This window comes from Gymnoscopelus braueri (assembly GCF_963280865.1).
Source record: "Gymnoscopelus braueri genome assembly, chromosome: 10".
Lineage (NCBI taxonomy): Eukaryota > Metazoa > Chordata > Actinopteri > Myctophiformes > Myctophidae > Gymnoscopelus > Gymnoscopelus braueri.
The window spans coordinates 36,983,389-37,000,479 of record NC_137611.1 but is presented as its reverse complement, the minus strand read 5'-3'; the positions used below and the strand labels follow the sequence as shown (position 1 = coordinate 37,000,479).

Sequence of the window (17,091 nt, the reverse complement as noted above, 5' to 3'; positions counted from 1 at the left end):
ATGATCTTTCACTGTACTATATTCTACGGTAGCTTATGTTGTTCACTGCTGTATACAGTGTACATGTGTTTCCATGGAATATTCTGCATCTACTGTAGTCTCAGGATATCTTGGAAGTACTGCTTCAGACCAAGTTTAGAGTTACTTTTTGTAGGTAACACCCCATGTCAATAAATAGATGCTAAACACTGAATGAGATATGTCATGAGGAATGTTATTCCCATAGAAAGCATAGGCTACATGTAATCTTTTCAGTTTTGGAATGTGCCAAAGTACATACAAAGAAAAACGTGTCTTTAAAGATGTTGGACAAAAGGGACAAAAACTGCAGTTGTTGTGATTACTTGTTTCACATATTCTTAGTGAAAAAATTAGTCTGCTGCATTAAAGCTTGAAAGTGAAATGACCCAATTTGTGGTATTGCAGATGTTACAAACTGGCATTTCAGCTAAATCATGACCCAATTTGTGGTTTATCAGTATTGAAATGAAGAGGTAACACTACACTACATTTACTGTGTTTGACATTGAACATCACGTGGTGAAGAGGAACCCTCTTCACCATAAACCTCCCCACTTTGTCTTCTCTGTTGTGACTGAGTATCCACTTCGCTGAGAATGACTTCCTCCATGTCATCAGATATAATCACATCATCCCTGGGAGGTAGCAGATTTTCCAGCTGGTGCATTAGATGTTCTGGAAGCCAGTCCTTCTCAGGGAATTCCACCAGGAACTGAATGAATAGCTGTCCCTTTTCATAAGGATCCTTGTAAATTGGCATGCCTTCATTCTGGATACATTTCAGGTCATTGTGCTTCACAACGTCACCTGGCTGTGAGCTGATGAGCAGCGTTCTGTTGTCTAATGTGTGAATAGTCTTCTTAAAACCACAAAGAGCATCAACCAGCTTGATATCCATTTTCATTACCAGATTATCCCCCCGTCTCTGGAAAACAGGATGCTCCTTCTGATCCAGCACAATGATGATGTCACCAGGCTCCAGGCCTGGTTCCTGGTCACCTTCACCATAGAGTATAATTTTCTGACCATGTCTCATTCCTTTGTCAATGTGAACTTCAAGAATCTTTTTTTGGCGTTCCACCTTGTGCCCATTGCAGGTCTTGCAACGGTCCTTGGAGTTAAAATGCTTGCCCTGTCCCTGACAGTCAGCACACACTCTACGTAGGGTCTTAATCATGCCTGGTATGATCTGTTGTTCTTGGATCTGGAAACCTTCTCCTTTACAACTTGAGCAATTCTCCAGTGCACCTTTTTTACCACCATAACCTTCGCACTTTTCACAAATTACATTTTTCTGGAGCCCAACGTCTCTGGTGGTTCCGTTGTACATCTCTTCCAGGGTGACGCCAAACTGGTGAAATACATTCTTACCTCGTCTCTGCATTCTCTGCATTCTTCCACCAAAGAACATGTTGAAAATGTCCATGGGGGATCCCCCTCCACCCATGCCACGTTCCTTGATAGCTTGTTCTCCTCCTTTATCATACAAGGCCCTCTTCTTTGGATTTGATAGCACATCATAGGCTTGGGATATGAGCTTGAACCTCTCTCCTTCATTGGGATTCTTGTCTGGGTGATATTTCAATGCAAGTTTTCTATAAGCTTGTTTGATTTCTTCAGGTGAGGCGTTGCTACTAACACCCAAGATGTCATAATAGCTGGTTTCACGGACCATGTTGACAACTTTGCAGCTGCTACTGAACTGCTATTCCGTAGAGTCTGGTGCTTCTGTGGAAGATAGAGCCGTCTAGAAGAGGGTGTCTGTGTGTGTGTCTGTGGTTGGTTCAGAGCTAATCTCGCAAACGGCTTGACCGCAATTAGCATCAAATATCTTGTGCACACTGTCAGTAGGCCACAGCAAAAAAGTGCTCCTCGGAGCACTGCCAGACCCCTAGTGGTTGAAATCTGAAGATCAGAGCACTACGTCACGCTAAGCTTGGCCAGTCAAAAAGAGGGACATGTAAGAAAACGTTTTCGTCCATATATGGATGAAAAGGGGACGACAAAGCCTCATGTAGGCCTGACCCCCGGGTCTGGCAAACAGTACAATGTAGTGAGTAGATAGATATACATAAATTACAGAATGTATATTTTGCTATAGGCCAAAACATATGACACATGACATGTCATGTGTCATATGTTTTGGCCTATAGCATATGTAGTTGTATTGTGCTACTGCTAGACTTCGGTTTTCCCTGGATAATGCACATTATAACTATGTCTTTGTTTGCACTAAAACTACATTGGTGACCCTGAAATTATTGGATGATTCCAGGCGGATTGGCCGACATGTTGAGTAACACAGTTGAGTTTTTGGAGCAACACGCTGCCATCTGGCAAAGGTTTACCCAAGCCAAGCTTTTACAAACTTTAATGGTTTTGCTAAAGAAGCAGACAACTGTTCTGGACAGTGCTTTCTGAACACGGGTGTCCAGATGAGCATGCTCCCTGGATCACCCCTTGATGTCCCAGAAATCAGTCATATCAGACAGATTAGACAGGCTGCTGTGGAAGTCATGCCCAAATCCTTCATCCAGAAACAGGAAAATGGGAAAGTAAGCAAGACTCCCAAATAGTGTGGTTTAGGCCATTACAACTTTCGGTCAGATTATCTTCTGAACATTTTAGTAAAGCATTAACTTAAGTTTGATAGCCTATTTTAAACACAATTTGATTTTATTTATTCAAATACACAAGTTCTTACTCTCTTAAACAATACATTTTCATCTTGCCTGGCAGAGGAAATGAAATGATAAATGATTGTAACAATTTAGAGCAAGAAAACAATCACAATCAGATATGGTATTAAATACAATACAGTTAAAAGTACATTGTTTCCCATACCTAGTTATCAAGCTTGAAGGAGCACAAAAAAGAATGTTAGTCTGAATTTATCTTTGGCCTTGGGAACATCGAACAATTACCACATTTTCTCTCCAACTTCATGTTCTCTTCACCATTTCACTTCCTCCTCTCTTCTACCATTCATCTTCCCTTCTTCTCCAATTCAGCTTCTACCTGTAAAATGACACACAAAATGAAATGATTATAAGAATAAGCATTACAAACAGCAAGCACACAACACAATCAAATATGCTCCTAAAAACAATACAGTTAAGTGGACATTGTTTCATACCGTACCTAGTTCGTACTTACATAGACAATCAAGCATGTGTAGTACTGTAATGAAAGGAACCCAGCTGGCACACGACGTCTATTGACGTTGATTTTTGGTTGGATTTAGGTCGTGACGTCAGCTAACCAAAATCCAACGTTAGACCAACGTCAACTTCCAACAATGTATCAACGTAATAATTTGACGTCAATTGGCGTTGATATTTGGTTGATTTTAGGTTGTGTTGGTAACTGACCAATAACCAATGTCTGTTCAGCGTATTATCCCAACGTCAGTTTGACGTCAAATACTGACATGCTGTTGTCGGATATTTGACCAAACCTCAATGTCTGCCCAATGTTATTATGACAACATCCACACAACGTTGCAGTCTAACATCATTAGACGTAGATATTTGGTTGGTTTTAGGTTGTGTTGGTAACTAACCAATAACCAACGTCTTTTAAACGTATTATCCCAACGTAAGGTTGACGTTGAATACTGACATGCTGTTGTCGGATTTTTGACCAAACCTCAATGTCTGCTCAACGTTATTTTACTAACGTCCACATAACGTTGATGTCTAACATCATCAGACGTTGATATTTGGTTAGTTTTAGGTTGTGTTGGTAAGTAACCAATACCCAACGTCTGCTCAACGTATTATGCTAACGTCATATTGACGTAGAATACTGACATGCTGTTGTCAGGTATTGTGACCAAAACCCGATGTCTGCTTAACGTTGTTATGCTAACGTCCACACAATGTTAATTTCTAACATCATTAAACGTTGATATCTGGTTGGTTTTAAGTTGTGTTGGTATCTTTGGCCTTGGGAACATCGAACAATTACCACATTTTCTCTCCAACTTCATGTTCTCTTCACCATTTCACTTCCTCCTCTCTTCTACCATTCATCTTCCCTTCTTCTCCAATTCAGCTTCTACCTGTAAAATGACACACAAAATGAAATGATTATAAGAATAAGCATTACAAACAGCAAGCACACAACACAATCAAATATGCTCCTAAAAACAATACAGTTAAGTGGACATTGTTTCATACCGTACCTAGTTCGTACTTACATAGACAATCAAGCATGTGTAGTACTGTAATGAAAGGAACCCAGCTGGCACACGACGTCTATTGACGTTGATTTTTGGTTGGATTTAGGTCGTGACGTCAGCTAACCAAAATCCAACGTTAGACCAACGTCAACTTCCAACAATGTATCAACGTAATAATTTGACGTCAATTGGCGTTGATATTTGGTTGATTTTAGGTTGTGTTGGTAACTGACCAATAACCAATGTCTGTTCAGCGTATTATCCCAACGTCAGTTTGACGTCAAATACTGACATGCTGTTGTCGGATATTTGACCAAACCTCAATGTCTGCCCAATGTTATTATGACAACATCCACACAACGTTGCAGTCTAACATCATTAGACGTAGATATTTGGTTGGTTTTAGGTTGTGTTGGTAACTAACCAATAACCAACGTCTTTTAAACGTATTATCCCAACGTAAGGTTGACGTTGAATACTGACATGCTGTTGTCGGATTTTTGACCAAACCTCAATGTCTGCTCAACGTTATTTTACTAACGTCCACATAACGTTGATGTCTAACATCATCAGACGTTGATATTTGGTTAGTTTTAGGTTGTGTTGGTAAGTAACCAATACCCAACGTCTGCTCAACGTATTATGCTAACGTCATATTGACGTAGAATACTGACATGCTGTTGTCAGGTATTGTGACCAAAACCCGATGTCTGCTTAACGTTGTTATGCTAACGTCCACACAATGTTAATTTCTAACATCATTAAACGTTGATATCTGGTTGGTTTTAAGTTGTGTTGGTATCTTTGGCCTTGGGAACATCGAACAATTACCACATTTTCTCTCCAACTTCATGTTCTCTTCACCATTTCACTTCCTCCTCTCTTCTACCATTCATCTTCCCTTCTTCTCCAATTCAGCTTCTACCTGTAAAATGACACACAAAATGAAATGATTATAAGAATAAGCATTACAAACAGCAAGCACACAACACAATCAAATATGCTCCTAAAAACAATACAGTTAAGTGGACATTGTTTCATACCGTACCTAGTTCGTACTTACATAGACAATCAAGCATGTGTAGTACTGTAATGAAAGGAACCCAGCTGGCACACGACGTCTATTGACGTTGATTTTTGGTTGGATTTAGGTCGTGACGTCAGCTAACCAAAATCCAACGTTAGACCAACGTCAACTTCCAACAATGTATCAACGTAATAATTTGACGTCAATTGGCGTTGATATTTGGTTGATTTTAGGTTGTGTTGGTAACTGACCAATAACCAATGTCTGTTCAGCGTATTATCCCAACGTCAGTTTGACGTCAAATACTGACATGCTGTTGTCGGATATTTGACCAAACCTCAATGTCTGCCCAATGTTATTATGACAACATCCACACAACGTTGCAGTCTAACATCATTAGACGTAGATATTTGGTTGGTTTTAGGTTGTGTTGGTAACTAACCAATAACCAACGTCTTTTAAACGTATTATCCCAACGTAAGGTTGACGTTGAATACTGACATGCTGTTGTCGGATTTTTGACCAAACCTCAATGTCTGCTCAACGTTATTTTACTAACGTCCACATAACGTTGATGTCTAACATCATCAGACGTTGATATTTGGTTAGTTTTAGGTTGTGTTGGTAAGTAACCAATACCCAACGTCTGCTCAACGTATTATGCTAACGTCATATTGACGTAGAATACTGACATGCTGTTGTCAGGTATTGTGACCAAAACCCGATGTCTGCTTAACGTTGTTATGCTAACGTCCACACAATGTTAATTTCTAACATCATTAAACGTTGATATCTGGTTGGTTTTAAGTTGTGTTGGTATCTTTGGCCTTGGGAACATCGAACAATTACCACATTTTCTCTCCAACTTCATGTTCTCTTCACCATTTCACTTCCTCCTCTCTTCTACCATTCATCTTCCCTTCTTCTCCAATTCAGCTTCTACCTGTAAAATGACACACAAAATGAAATGATTATAAGAATAAGCATTACAAACAGCAAGCACACAACACAATCAAATATGCTCCTAAAAACAATACAGTTAAGTGGACATCGTTTCATACCGTACCTAGTTCGTACTTACATAGACAATCAAGCATGTGTAGTACTGTAATGAAACATTTTCATAATCACCAGTTGCTGGGAAGCATTATCAAAATGTTTGTTCAATACATTGTTGTCCTTGGTAACACAATGGCAACAAAAATGTTCGTCTGAAATTATCGTTGGCCTTGGGAAAATGTCAGTCCACCAGCTTTGATCTTACCTCCTCTGATGGAGTGAAATGACCTCAATGCCTTCAGATCGAACAAATACCTCATCTTCTCTCCATCTTCATGTTCTTTTCACCACTTCACTTCCTCCTCTCTTCTACCATGTATCTTCCCTTCTTCTCCATTTAAGCTTCTACCTGTAAAATGACACAGAAAATGAAAAGATTATAAGAACACCCATTACAAACAGCAAGCGCAAAATACAATCATATAGCCTGTATGCTACTAAAAATAACACAGTTAAGTGGAAATTTCTTTCATACCTTACCAAGATCATACATAAAAATAAAGCATGTGCAGTACTGTTATGAAAGGAAATATTTTCATAATTACCTGTTAACAACCTAGGAGGTATTATAAAAATCTTCTCTCCATCACTGTCGTGTTGTCTCTTCAGCTTTTCACATCCTTCTTTCTTCTTCAAGTCATCTTCATCTTGCCTTCTCCATTTCAGCTTTTACCTGTAAAATGACACACAAAAGGAAAATATTATAACGGTATACATGACAAAAAGCAAGAACATGAATAAATAAGAATTGCTAGTTAAAACAATACAGTTTCTCACTTACCAAGTTAACAAGCTAGAATGAGGCGTTATAAAAATGTTTCTCTGATTGTGAAATAATCTAAATGCCTTCAAATCAATCTTTCTCTCATTTTTATCATCTACTCAGGGGTCTTCAACAGGGGTCCAACAGTTACTACAGGGGGGCCACCAAAACTTTGTGTGATAGAATTATTTTTTACATCAACCACTTGAACCCTAGCTAGCATCCCTATTCTGAGGAGCCAAAAATAGCAGATCAACAATTTTACTTAACTGTCTGAAAATACACATTAACATGAATTCAACACAACACTACACAATGATTGTGTTGTCAAACTAGTCTATGAAATCTATGAAAAAGTTTTATCTGCAACACAATTTTATACAATATGTAGTGGGGGTCCCTGCTTCATCTCTCAGGGGCCCTTGGCTAAAACGTTGAAGACCCCTGATCTACAGATAAAACCAGCAACAAATATAATACAAATACAATCTATAAATGACAGGATCACACTAGTACAATACAGATAAAGTGAAACATTAATTAGGTACAGATTAAAAGACATACATAAAAAAATAACACTTACAACCTCTGAAATGTTATGGTAAGTAACGTAATTTGCCCTGGCTGCCAGAGACATTCAGTCAGATCATACAATCAGTGTCATGTTCAATCTTGTAATTGATTTGCACATATACTCATGATTGAGAAGGCTTGATTCACTTCTCTCCACTATGATGTCATTCCATCATATGCTCCTCCTCCTGCCTCCTAGTTCAGCTGCAGTTGGTAGTGTCTACATCCCATAGTCTGGAAGGATGGCTGTCGTCATGTCGTGAGTGATTGGGCGTTTGGATGCCGGAAACTGGCAGACGATCATCTTGATCATCAGTGGTGGAAGAAGTACTCAGATATTTTACAAAATAAAATAGTTTGTAAAAACTATGTCACAATATGAAAATACTCTGTTACAAGTAAAAGGCCTGCGTTCAAAATGTTACTTGAGTGCAGTAAAAGTACATAGTATTGGCATCAAACTATACTTAAAGTACCAAAACTTTTAAGTAAAAGTGTTACCCAGATATAGAAGCTCACAATGTGTCGTGATCTGACGCGTTGTGAGCTTGTAGATCGGCTATTTTCAAATACAGTAGTGGTAAAGTGGTTAATGTATGTGTTATAATAATTTATATCTGCAAAGTAACTATAGTAACTAAAGCTTTCAAATAATTGTAGTGGAGTAAAAGAACAATATTTGCCTCTGAGATGTAGTGGAGTAGAAGTAAAAGTTTTGAAAATTGGGAATACTCCAATAAAGTAAAAATACCTCAAAATTGTACTTAAAGCTAAAGGGATATTTTACTTTAAAAAAATGTTTGGGTCATGTTATCGTTTACTCAGGCTTTTGTGAGCCCCCCAGACAGTTTTTAAGTTGCTTGATTCAGTATTTAGATATTTGATATTCATTTTATCAGACACGCCCCCTTCCTATACATTATAACTTCAAATTCCATATTTGTAACATGTTAGATTAATCAAAAACGTTCTTGGTTCTGGTGACTCACCCTGCCCTCCTAATAGGTGATTTTTTGGGGGATAAAAAATAAATGAAAAAAGTAAAGTACTTGAGTAAATGTACTTAGTTACTTTACACCACTGATATTGTCAGTATACTTGACCACATAAATTATGTTGACGAATATATAATAAAGAATATAACACGTAGGACTTGGTAATAGACAGGCAGCAACTACAATGACAAAGAAAGATAGCCAATTCATAAAATGTTCTCTGTGAGAAACTTTCGTTACCTGACAACCAACTAGCCAATGAAACCTTACCCGTCCCGCCGGGGTATGGGATCTCGACGTTCCCTAGCTGCTCCCCCAACCAGTGGATATTTTCCCTCTTCTACTCGGTTAAAGGAATTAATGCTGCGTTCTTAACCATCATACTGTAAGTAGTTACTAGTTGTCCTTTTCATTTGGTTAAAGTGTTACGAAAAAAAAACTGTGACAGTGTTTCTGTGACACAATAACGCATTTATAAGCCAGTTTTTTTTGTACGTTAGCTAGCATAGCTCTAGTGGGCATTAATGTAGGTGATTTTTTTCCCCCTAAACAACGTACAGTTCTCTCATTGAGGGGCTGTAATCTGTAAATGAGATGATACTGATACACACGTCTATATGATATGTCTGTCTGTGTCGCGCCTGGTCATGTAGCTGAGAGAAATGCTGCTGAGAAAATGATTTATAGATCCCACCCGGGGCTTTAAATAATGGGAAATCGCTGTTTCCCAGTGGTGGAAAATGTACTCACATTTCTGACTTAAGTAAAAGTATCAATACAGCAATGTAGAGGTACTCTGTTACAAGTAAAAGTCCGGAATTCAAAATGTACTTGTGTGAAAGTACAAGTATTGGCATCAAAATGTACTTAAAGTACCAAAAGTAGAAAGTGCTTATTATGCAGAATGTCCCGTTTCAAGTTTTCAAATGTATAAAACATCTTTTGAAAATAGATGATCTACAAGCTTACTGCGACGCATTGTGAGCTGAGCTTAGATTGACTACTTTTAAATGGCCGAAGTGTATATATGGCTGAAGTGGTTAATGTATGTTTTGTAATAATAATCTAAATCTGCAAAGTAACTAGTAACTAAAGTTCTCAAATAAATGTAGTGTGACGTAAAAGTACATTATGCCTCTGAGTGAGATGTAGTGGAGTAGAAGTACAGAAAATTACTACTCCAGTAAAAGTAAAAAAAAAACCTTAAATGTACTTAGTTACTTTACACCACTGCCCATTAGTTGCATACCTATTTTTTAAATGAAAACTATTTGTTTTTGATGGGTCAGTGACTTTTCATCAGTTTCAAAGTTTGCACTGTAGAGAGAGATCGTTCTATCTCAATCTGAGTCTCTTTAATTAGAGATAGCTGGCCAAGGGGGGAGGGTAGGGTACGGGGAGAAGGTGACGTCAGTAGGACTGGTATGCAGAGGTCTGGAAGCAGCCAAAATAAAGTCTTCTTCCAAAACACTGTGTTCTCTGGCTAAAGAACAAGGAGGTCTTACCATGGAGTTTGAGATGGATTGCACCGCCTACCCAATTAGCATGATTGGTGTTTGTAGGGCTGTTGTTACAGGAGTCCTGTCTATGAATGACATTTGTTTCTGTCATTGTGTCATCTTTAGCAAATCTATGAATTTCAGTCATTGATTCTCAAGCTTTTGGACCCCCAGTTTGATATGATTAGGCCATGGACAGATGGACACCATTTGATGCTCTCTTTCTTTTTTCTTTACGTCTCTGGGACCCCAAATTACACTGTAAAATCATCAGTGTTAATTAAACTCTCAGGGTGTACACATGGAACCAAAGGGACCCTTACAGGTCTGAAACTCTCAGAGTTACAGATCTGTAAGGGTCCATTTGGACCCCTGCTGGTCCCAGAACCTGATGTTTGAGAAACAGTGATGTATTTAATCCATGTTGATGTATTTGATCCATGTTGGATTTGTCTCAGTGACACCCTTCTCTTTCTTCATTTCAGTGAAAAGCTAAGACTCCACTCATCGGCATCCAAGTCAGTCAGTAAACCATGGCTGGCTTCAGGCAAGAGGATGTTGAAGTGTTCTATGAAATGGGAGAGGAACTTGGGAGGTAAGTTCCCTCAACTGTAATTCTGTACAATCACAAAAACTTTGCAGACTCTTCGTTATGGATGCACGATTAATCGGTCATCATATCGGTATTGGCAGTATCAAACCGATATCAAAATAATAAATCGGTTATAGCCAATATTTAATTTGATAATATTTATGTTTGCACGTGAAGCTGAAAAGGCCTTTTGTGATGATTAAGGCTGCAGATTCAATCAGTGTTTTCTGGAGAATCTTTCCATGGGGTCAACAAGTTAGAACAAATTTGAATATAAATACTACATTTACATTGTTTGTGCATCAGTAGGCCTAATAAATCAGGCAATAAGATTGCATTTTTTTAAATTCTGTATCTCCACCCAGCATCATAGTTTCTGTATAACAGGTTAACCGTACTGGAAAATTATTATTGCATTATTGGTATTGGTATTGGTTGATTTGACCATGCAAATAATCAGTACTTGGATATCGGCCAAAATGTCAACATTGTGTATCCTTACTCTTTTTAGTCTCACCATTTTTACGGCATGGGGCACTGACAAGTGTAGTCTTTGCCATTCAGTTTGATGTATTTAAGAATAGTGATTCGAAAATAGTGTGCCTCACTGGGAAGTCGGGCTGGCCCACTATGCTTAATCTGTGGCCTGGTTTGTCAGTGTGTAATATACCAGTCAAATCCCTGTACAGCTGCTGTGTTTAGAAAAAATCAGACATTTATTTCATGAATACATCCATCACTAAATATTTTCCGTTTGAATTGTCGACTTATTGCAGCTAAAGAGAGAATCTGAATGAGTCATCTTGTTGAAGTAGATATCTGACTTCCTACCTTTATATGGAAGTTTTGTTTTTCTGCAGTGATGCAGCAAAAGCATGACATCACTGCCCCTCAATGCCCCCCCCCCCTTCCCTCCAGCAGGGTGTTCTCTCTGTAAAGCAGAGAGGAGGGCACTCTCTGTATATTTGCTCAGGAGGAGAGAGGTATGCAGGAACTGAACTGCAGAACATTCAGTTCTCTACATCAGTGGTTCTCAACCTGTGGGCCCGGGGGCCGTGAGGATGTTGCATGTTGGCCCCCAAATAAGTGGAAAGTCTTCAAAAGCGAAGGTTTTTGAGACTTTCAAGTGGGCCCTGATCCAGAAAGGTTAGGGAACCATGCTCTACATGGATGAGTACAGCTGATAATGCCACATGGAATGCACCGTCCTTATCTGCTTAGTACCAGACTCTTTTTTTTCACCCTCAAAACGTGTCAATTGTGTTAAGTGGCCTCTGCTTTGTAAATCATCACTGTCGGGCAGCAACCTTTTGTATCTCCATATTTCAACTTATTATGTTTTTTTTGTGTAAATGAATACCCTTTGTGCTACAGTGCCGCACAAAAGTAGCAAAAATAGCCGATCTACAAGGTCACAACGCATCATGATGAGACGCGTTGTTAGCTTGTAGATCGTCCATTTTCGCTATTTTGGAAAAATGTTGAAAGTAAAAGTATTTGTGTCTGTGGATGTTATAAATATTTAACAAGTGAAAAGTATATTAACGATAGCTTGTGACCAAATAATAACTACATTGCATCCTTTATTTGGAGCACAGGTTCTTTTTTCCATTTCCTTAAAAGTAACACTTTTGGACATACAATGTTTCCACCCGACAGCAACAAGATCAAACATGTGACTTTATTTGTTTGAAACATGCTTATTAATTTCAGGGGGGAAAAAGCATTGATATTGTGGTGTTAGTCAGACATTGCACTACGACTAGTGCAGACATTCTCAGTGTTACACAATAAGCATCATCGGCCAAGAATGTTCCACTAACTGTTAGTTGTTCTGGAATCTCAGTATTTACTGTCGAGCCTTCTGGAAGTGAATAAAACATCTGCAATGATCTCAATCGTGACTCATCTCTTCTCGCTGGTGCACAAAGGTTAGTTGCATCACCCCCGGCGGTGTCAGTAACCTCCCCCTCTTTGACATGTTTCCCTCGCAGCGGTCAGTTCGCCATCGTCCGCAAGTGCAAGGAGAAGAGCTCGGGCTGCGAGTACGCCGCCAAGTTCATCAAGAAGCGGCGCCTGTCGTCCAGCCGGCGGGGGGTGAGCCGCGAAGAGATCGAACGCGAGGTCAACATCCTACGCGAGATCCAGCACAGCAACATCATCACGCTGCACGACATCTTCGAGAACAAGACGGATGTGATCCTCATCCTGGAGCTGGTATCCGGAGGTGAACTCTTTGACTTCCTGGCCGAGAAGGAGTCTCTGACTGAGGAGGAGGCCACACAGTTTCTCAAGCAGATCCTGGATGGAGTCTACTACCTCCACTCTAAACGCATCGCCCACTTTGACCTCAAGGTCAGTGCACTCCAGGGAGGAACAGAGGGGGTGGTGGTATTGTTTATGTTTATGGTTTTTTTGCTGTACTGCTTGTTATAAATCCCTGGACAACAGTAGTCATGGTAGCGAGTAACCTTATTGACATGATAGCGGAAGTAGTCAGTTACTGTTGTAAGCCATTGTTTGGCTGTTCCTTGAGGACATTTTGTAACATACAGGGGTGGACATACTGTACACACACAGGCCATCTGGCTTCTTGTGGGTGCTGTTGTTACTATAACATATACAGTGAGTATTCATTGTGGGCGGCAGTAGCTCAGGAGGTAGAGCGTCCGAATCTGAAGGTTCCCGGTTCGATCCCCGGCTCCCCCTGAGTTAGTGTCGAAGTGTCCTTGAGCTGATACCCCTAACTTCTCCCTTGCATGGTTTTCTACATTGTAAAGCGCTTTGGATAAAGGCGCTATTTAAATGCACCATTTCCCAATTGTCTTTCAGCCTGAGAACATTATGCTGTTGGACAAGAATGTTCCTAATCCTAGGATTAAGCTGATTGATTTTGGGATCGCTCACCAAATCAAGGCAGGGAATGAGTTCAAGAACATCTTTGGCACACCAGAGTTTGTGGGTGAGTTCCTTTCCCTCCTACACAGTATTATGAAGGCATAAAGGAGAAATATGTCCTGTAAAGAAAATCCTTAAATAGCTTATTATGCTATGCCCTCGGGCAAAATTACATTTTCCCCTAGCTTGTCATCATAAATGGAGGGCTGTGTTTTTAGAATTCCACATCTGGCTTGAATTAAAGTGCTCTTTGCTGTGTACTTTACAGCACCAGAAATAGTCAACTATGAGCCGCTTGGACTGGAAGCGGACATGTGGTAAGATCTCAACATGATTTATTGCAAAACTGTACACTAACCGGCACGACAAAGCCCACTAATGTTTGATCCTTCCTTTGTCTCTGCAGGAGCATTGGGGTGATCACATACATTCTGTGAGTACTGTTTGGAATGTATTCCAGCTGTTGTATTTTGTATACACCTAAATGTCTTTGATTGCATATAACTAAAATCCAACTATCTATACATCAGGTTAAGTGGTGCATCGCCTTTTCTTGGGGAGACAAAGCAGGAGACTTTGACCAACATCTCAGCCGTTAACTATGACTTTGATGAGGAGTACTTCAGTAACACCAGCGAGCTGGCCAAGGACTTCATACGCCGCCTCTTGGTGAAGGATCCCAAGTAAGGATGTTTAGAAATCTCTGACCGAGAGAGATGGAAAGATTTCTATGTAATAGGTTATAGAAAGCTCTGTCATGTGCCTGATGCACATTTTTTTGTGTGCAGGAAGAGAATGACCATTGAGGACAGCCTGGAGCATCCCTGGATCAAGGTGTGTTATTTACATCATTTATTATGAAGAGTTATTACCTGTTGATCAAATGTTGCACACAATCCAGATGAGATGCAATGCTGGTTAAGTTAACAGCAGTAAATTATTTAAAAGAACCTTTCATTCATACACCTTTTATAGCCTAACATATAGCCTTCATAACCTTTATCCTTTTATAATCTTGACATAATCTTTGCCTAGAGGAAAATTGTATCACAGTGTTGTCAGGACAACGGAAGGATACAGGTCCTTGTAGATACAAGGACCTGGAGGATGTGTAATTCCAACACTGACCACTCTTCCCTCGACAGGTGATCAAGAGAAGGAACGTGCGACAGGAGGACAGCAGCCGCAAGCCAGAGCGCCGACGCCTGAAGACCACTCGCCTGAAGGAGTACACCATCAAGTCCCACTCCAGCATGCCGCCCAACAATACCTACGTCAACTTCGAACGCTTCTCCCAAGTGCTGGAGGAGATCGCTGCGGCTGAGGAGGGCCTGCGGGACCTCGAACGCAACCAGCGCTCCTGCCGCGAGGACGTGGCAGCGCTGCTGTCTATATACGAGGAGAAGGAGGGCTGGTACAAGGAGGAGAACCAGAGCATCTCCAGCGACCTGAGCCACATCCGCCAGGAGTTCCAGCGCACGCAGGCCCAGCGCCGGCAGAGCCAGGAGGAGGCCCGGTCCACCATGCTGGCGGCCAACGCCCTCAAGCGCAAGTTCGGCCGCCTGGAGAACCGCTACGAGGCACTGGCGGAGCAGGTGGCGTCAGAGGTGCGCTGGGTGGAAGAGCTGGTCAGGTCGATATCTGCCGAGGTCGGTATCGACAGCATGCCCTAAGCTGAGCTGTCGTCTCGCATAAAATAATGACTTCTTCACGCTCAAGTTCCTCCTGCCCTGGTCTTCTGTATGCTGCTCTGCACAACAGAGTTCATGTGGGCCAGTTGTCATCATAAGCTATGCTGCTGTCTCATAAAAAATCTCACTGGGGAGAAGTACTTCGTCCCTGCTGTATTTCATGTGTGAAAGAACACTATAGTGATTGATCACTTTACAGAAATTCATGAAAATTCCCATTCCAGTATTTTCTAAATTAATTTATGTTTTTAAAGGTATTGTAAACTTAATTATTTTTTTCTTTTCCCAATTGTGTACTTTTATTGAAATATATCGGTAAATGTCCAAATGTTGGCTTGCTGGCATATTTGCATACTATTTGACTGACTGATTTGATATGATATACTTTATTGTCGCCGTGGCGAAATTTGTCCTCTGCATTTGACCCATCCTAAGAAGCAGTGAGCAGCCAGAGTGTCGAGCTCAGGGACCAACTCTAGTTATAATTCTACGTGGATCCTGAGATTCACATAATTTCCTAGTCTCGTTTCAGCCCACAATAGATGGGTAATTGCATATCCAGCAAAACGTACCACATTTCTAAGTTTCCAATACTTTTTTTCCACTTTTCTTTTTTCCCCACTTTTTTTGAGGGGGGCTCTCTGTTATGTTTAGTAGTCACGCTTGTATTGTTAATTTATATTGCCAGTTTATGCAGTGTATTTGTTATATAGTGACAATACCCACAAACATTTCTTGGCATTCCTTAAAAAGCATTGAAGTTAATGTTACAATGCTTGAAAAAACATGGGTTTCATTTTGTTCCATTTTGTTCCTGTTGGTCAGTTACGTGGCGCAGCTCCGCTTCACAAAATCACAACTTTACGGGGTAACGTTTGCACAGAATTCAGGGGGAATCTTCCATATGGAGGATGTCCTTTGCCATGCAGCTCAGCTTTAAATGCAGGTCACAATAAAATGCTCTTATATTTTTTTAGATGTAATGCCTATCTTAGGAGATGCAATGAACACTTAAGCATGATTTATACTTCGTCGTAAAACGGTAGGCAAGCGACACAGCTGTACGACGTAGTATAAATTAAGCATTACCTACACTGTAAGGAAAATATTTTAACATTTTAAGCCCTTCTTGCAGTGCCTGTGAACTGATAAACCATATTGCCTCTGTAAGCACTCACCTGTTGTGACATGTTAATGACATCTCTTTCATGCTCACATCGCTAAATGTCTTAAATGCTATAACTTGCACAGTAGCCTTGCATGCAAAATTATCTGCATGAAAACTAGCGGGTTATTTTCATAAGGTGGGTTAGTTTTCATCGTGATTCAAGTCAATTCTAACATTCCGTGGATTTACATCTAGGCGTCACATTTCCCATTTTTAGGATAGTATTATCTATCTCAGTAGAAAATGTACCCATTTGCACTTAAAAGAATATAGCAGTGATCTCAATATTTTATTTAACCTAAGATGTAAAAAACAACTGTAACTTGAACATTAAGATGACCTCTGGGTTTGTTTTAAATAAAACAACTTGTCACTGTAACCAATCTCGGTTTTGAACTGGTGTTTATTGGACATAAGCGTATCCATCTATGTGTTTCAGTCCGTCTGTCTCTGTCAATCAATCTGTGGTGTGGGAATGAGAAATGAGTCATTTTGGGGTAGGGTTCTCGTAGATGACGGGTGTAAATGTGAATGACTCGTACTGTGCAGTGAGTAGAGTAACCATAGATACACCAATATAATGTCTGCACAAACACTCTTACACACAAACTTATCTCTTCCT

At 40.1% G+C, this 17,091-nt stretch overlaps 2 protein-coding genes across 2 annotated transcripts; one reads left to right on the top strand and one right to left on the bottom strand.

Annotated features, from left to right (window-relative positions):
- Positions 1-511: 511 nt before the first annotated feature.
- Positions 512-1,696, bottom strand: LOC308093550 (dnaJ homolog subfamily A member 4-like; the record flags this gene model as incomplete). Its single annotated transcript, XM_080439885.1, has 1 exon — positions 512-1,696. The coding sequence occupies one exon, from the start codon at positions 1,694-1,696 to the stop codon at positions 512-514; it is 1,185 nt and encodes a 394-aa protein (XP_080296011.1).
- Positions 1,697-8,897: 7,201 nt separating this feature from the next.
- Positions 8,898-16,852, top strand: dapk3 (death-associated protein kinase 3). The gene is made up of 9 exons (XM_080440467.1): positions 8,898-9,006; positions 10,606-10,715; positions 12,707-13,067; positions 13,545-13,674; positions 13,879-13,927; positions 14,017-14,043; positions 14,141-14,293; positions 14,399-14,444; positions 14,756-16,852. Exons 2-9 carry the CDS (start codon positions 10,654-10,656, stop codon positions 15,281-15,283), a joined length of 1,356 nt encoding a protein of 451 aa, XP_080296593.1. The 5' UTR covers positions 8,898-9,006; positions 10,606-10,653; the 3' UTR covers positions 15,284-16,852.
- The last annotated feature ends 239 nt before the right edge of the window (positions 16,853-17,091 follow it).

What these genes read in the sequence shown, in the direction of transcription:
- dapk3 (XM_080440467.1), top strand. Translation starts at nt 10,654, where the DNA reads ATGGCTGGCTTCAGGCAAGAGGATGTTGAAGTGTTCTATGAAATGGGA. An exon ending in TCGCCCACTTTGACCTCAAG is followed by an intron (nt 13,068 to 13,544) that starts GTCAGTGCACTC and finishes ATTGTCTTTCAG; the next exon opens with CCTGAGAACATTATGCTGTT. An exon ending in TGGAGCATCCCTGGATCAAG is followed by an intron (nt 14,445 to 14,755) that starts GTGTGTTATTTA and finishes TTCCCTCGACAG; the next exon opens with GTGATCAAGAGAAGGAACGT.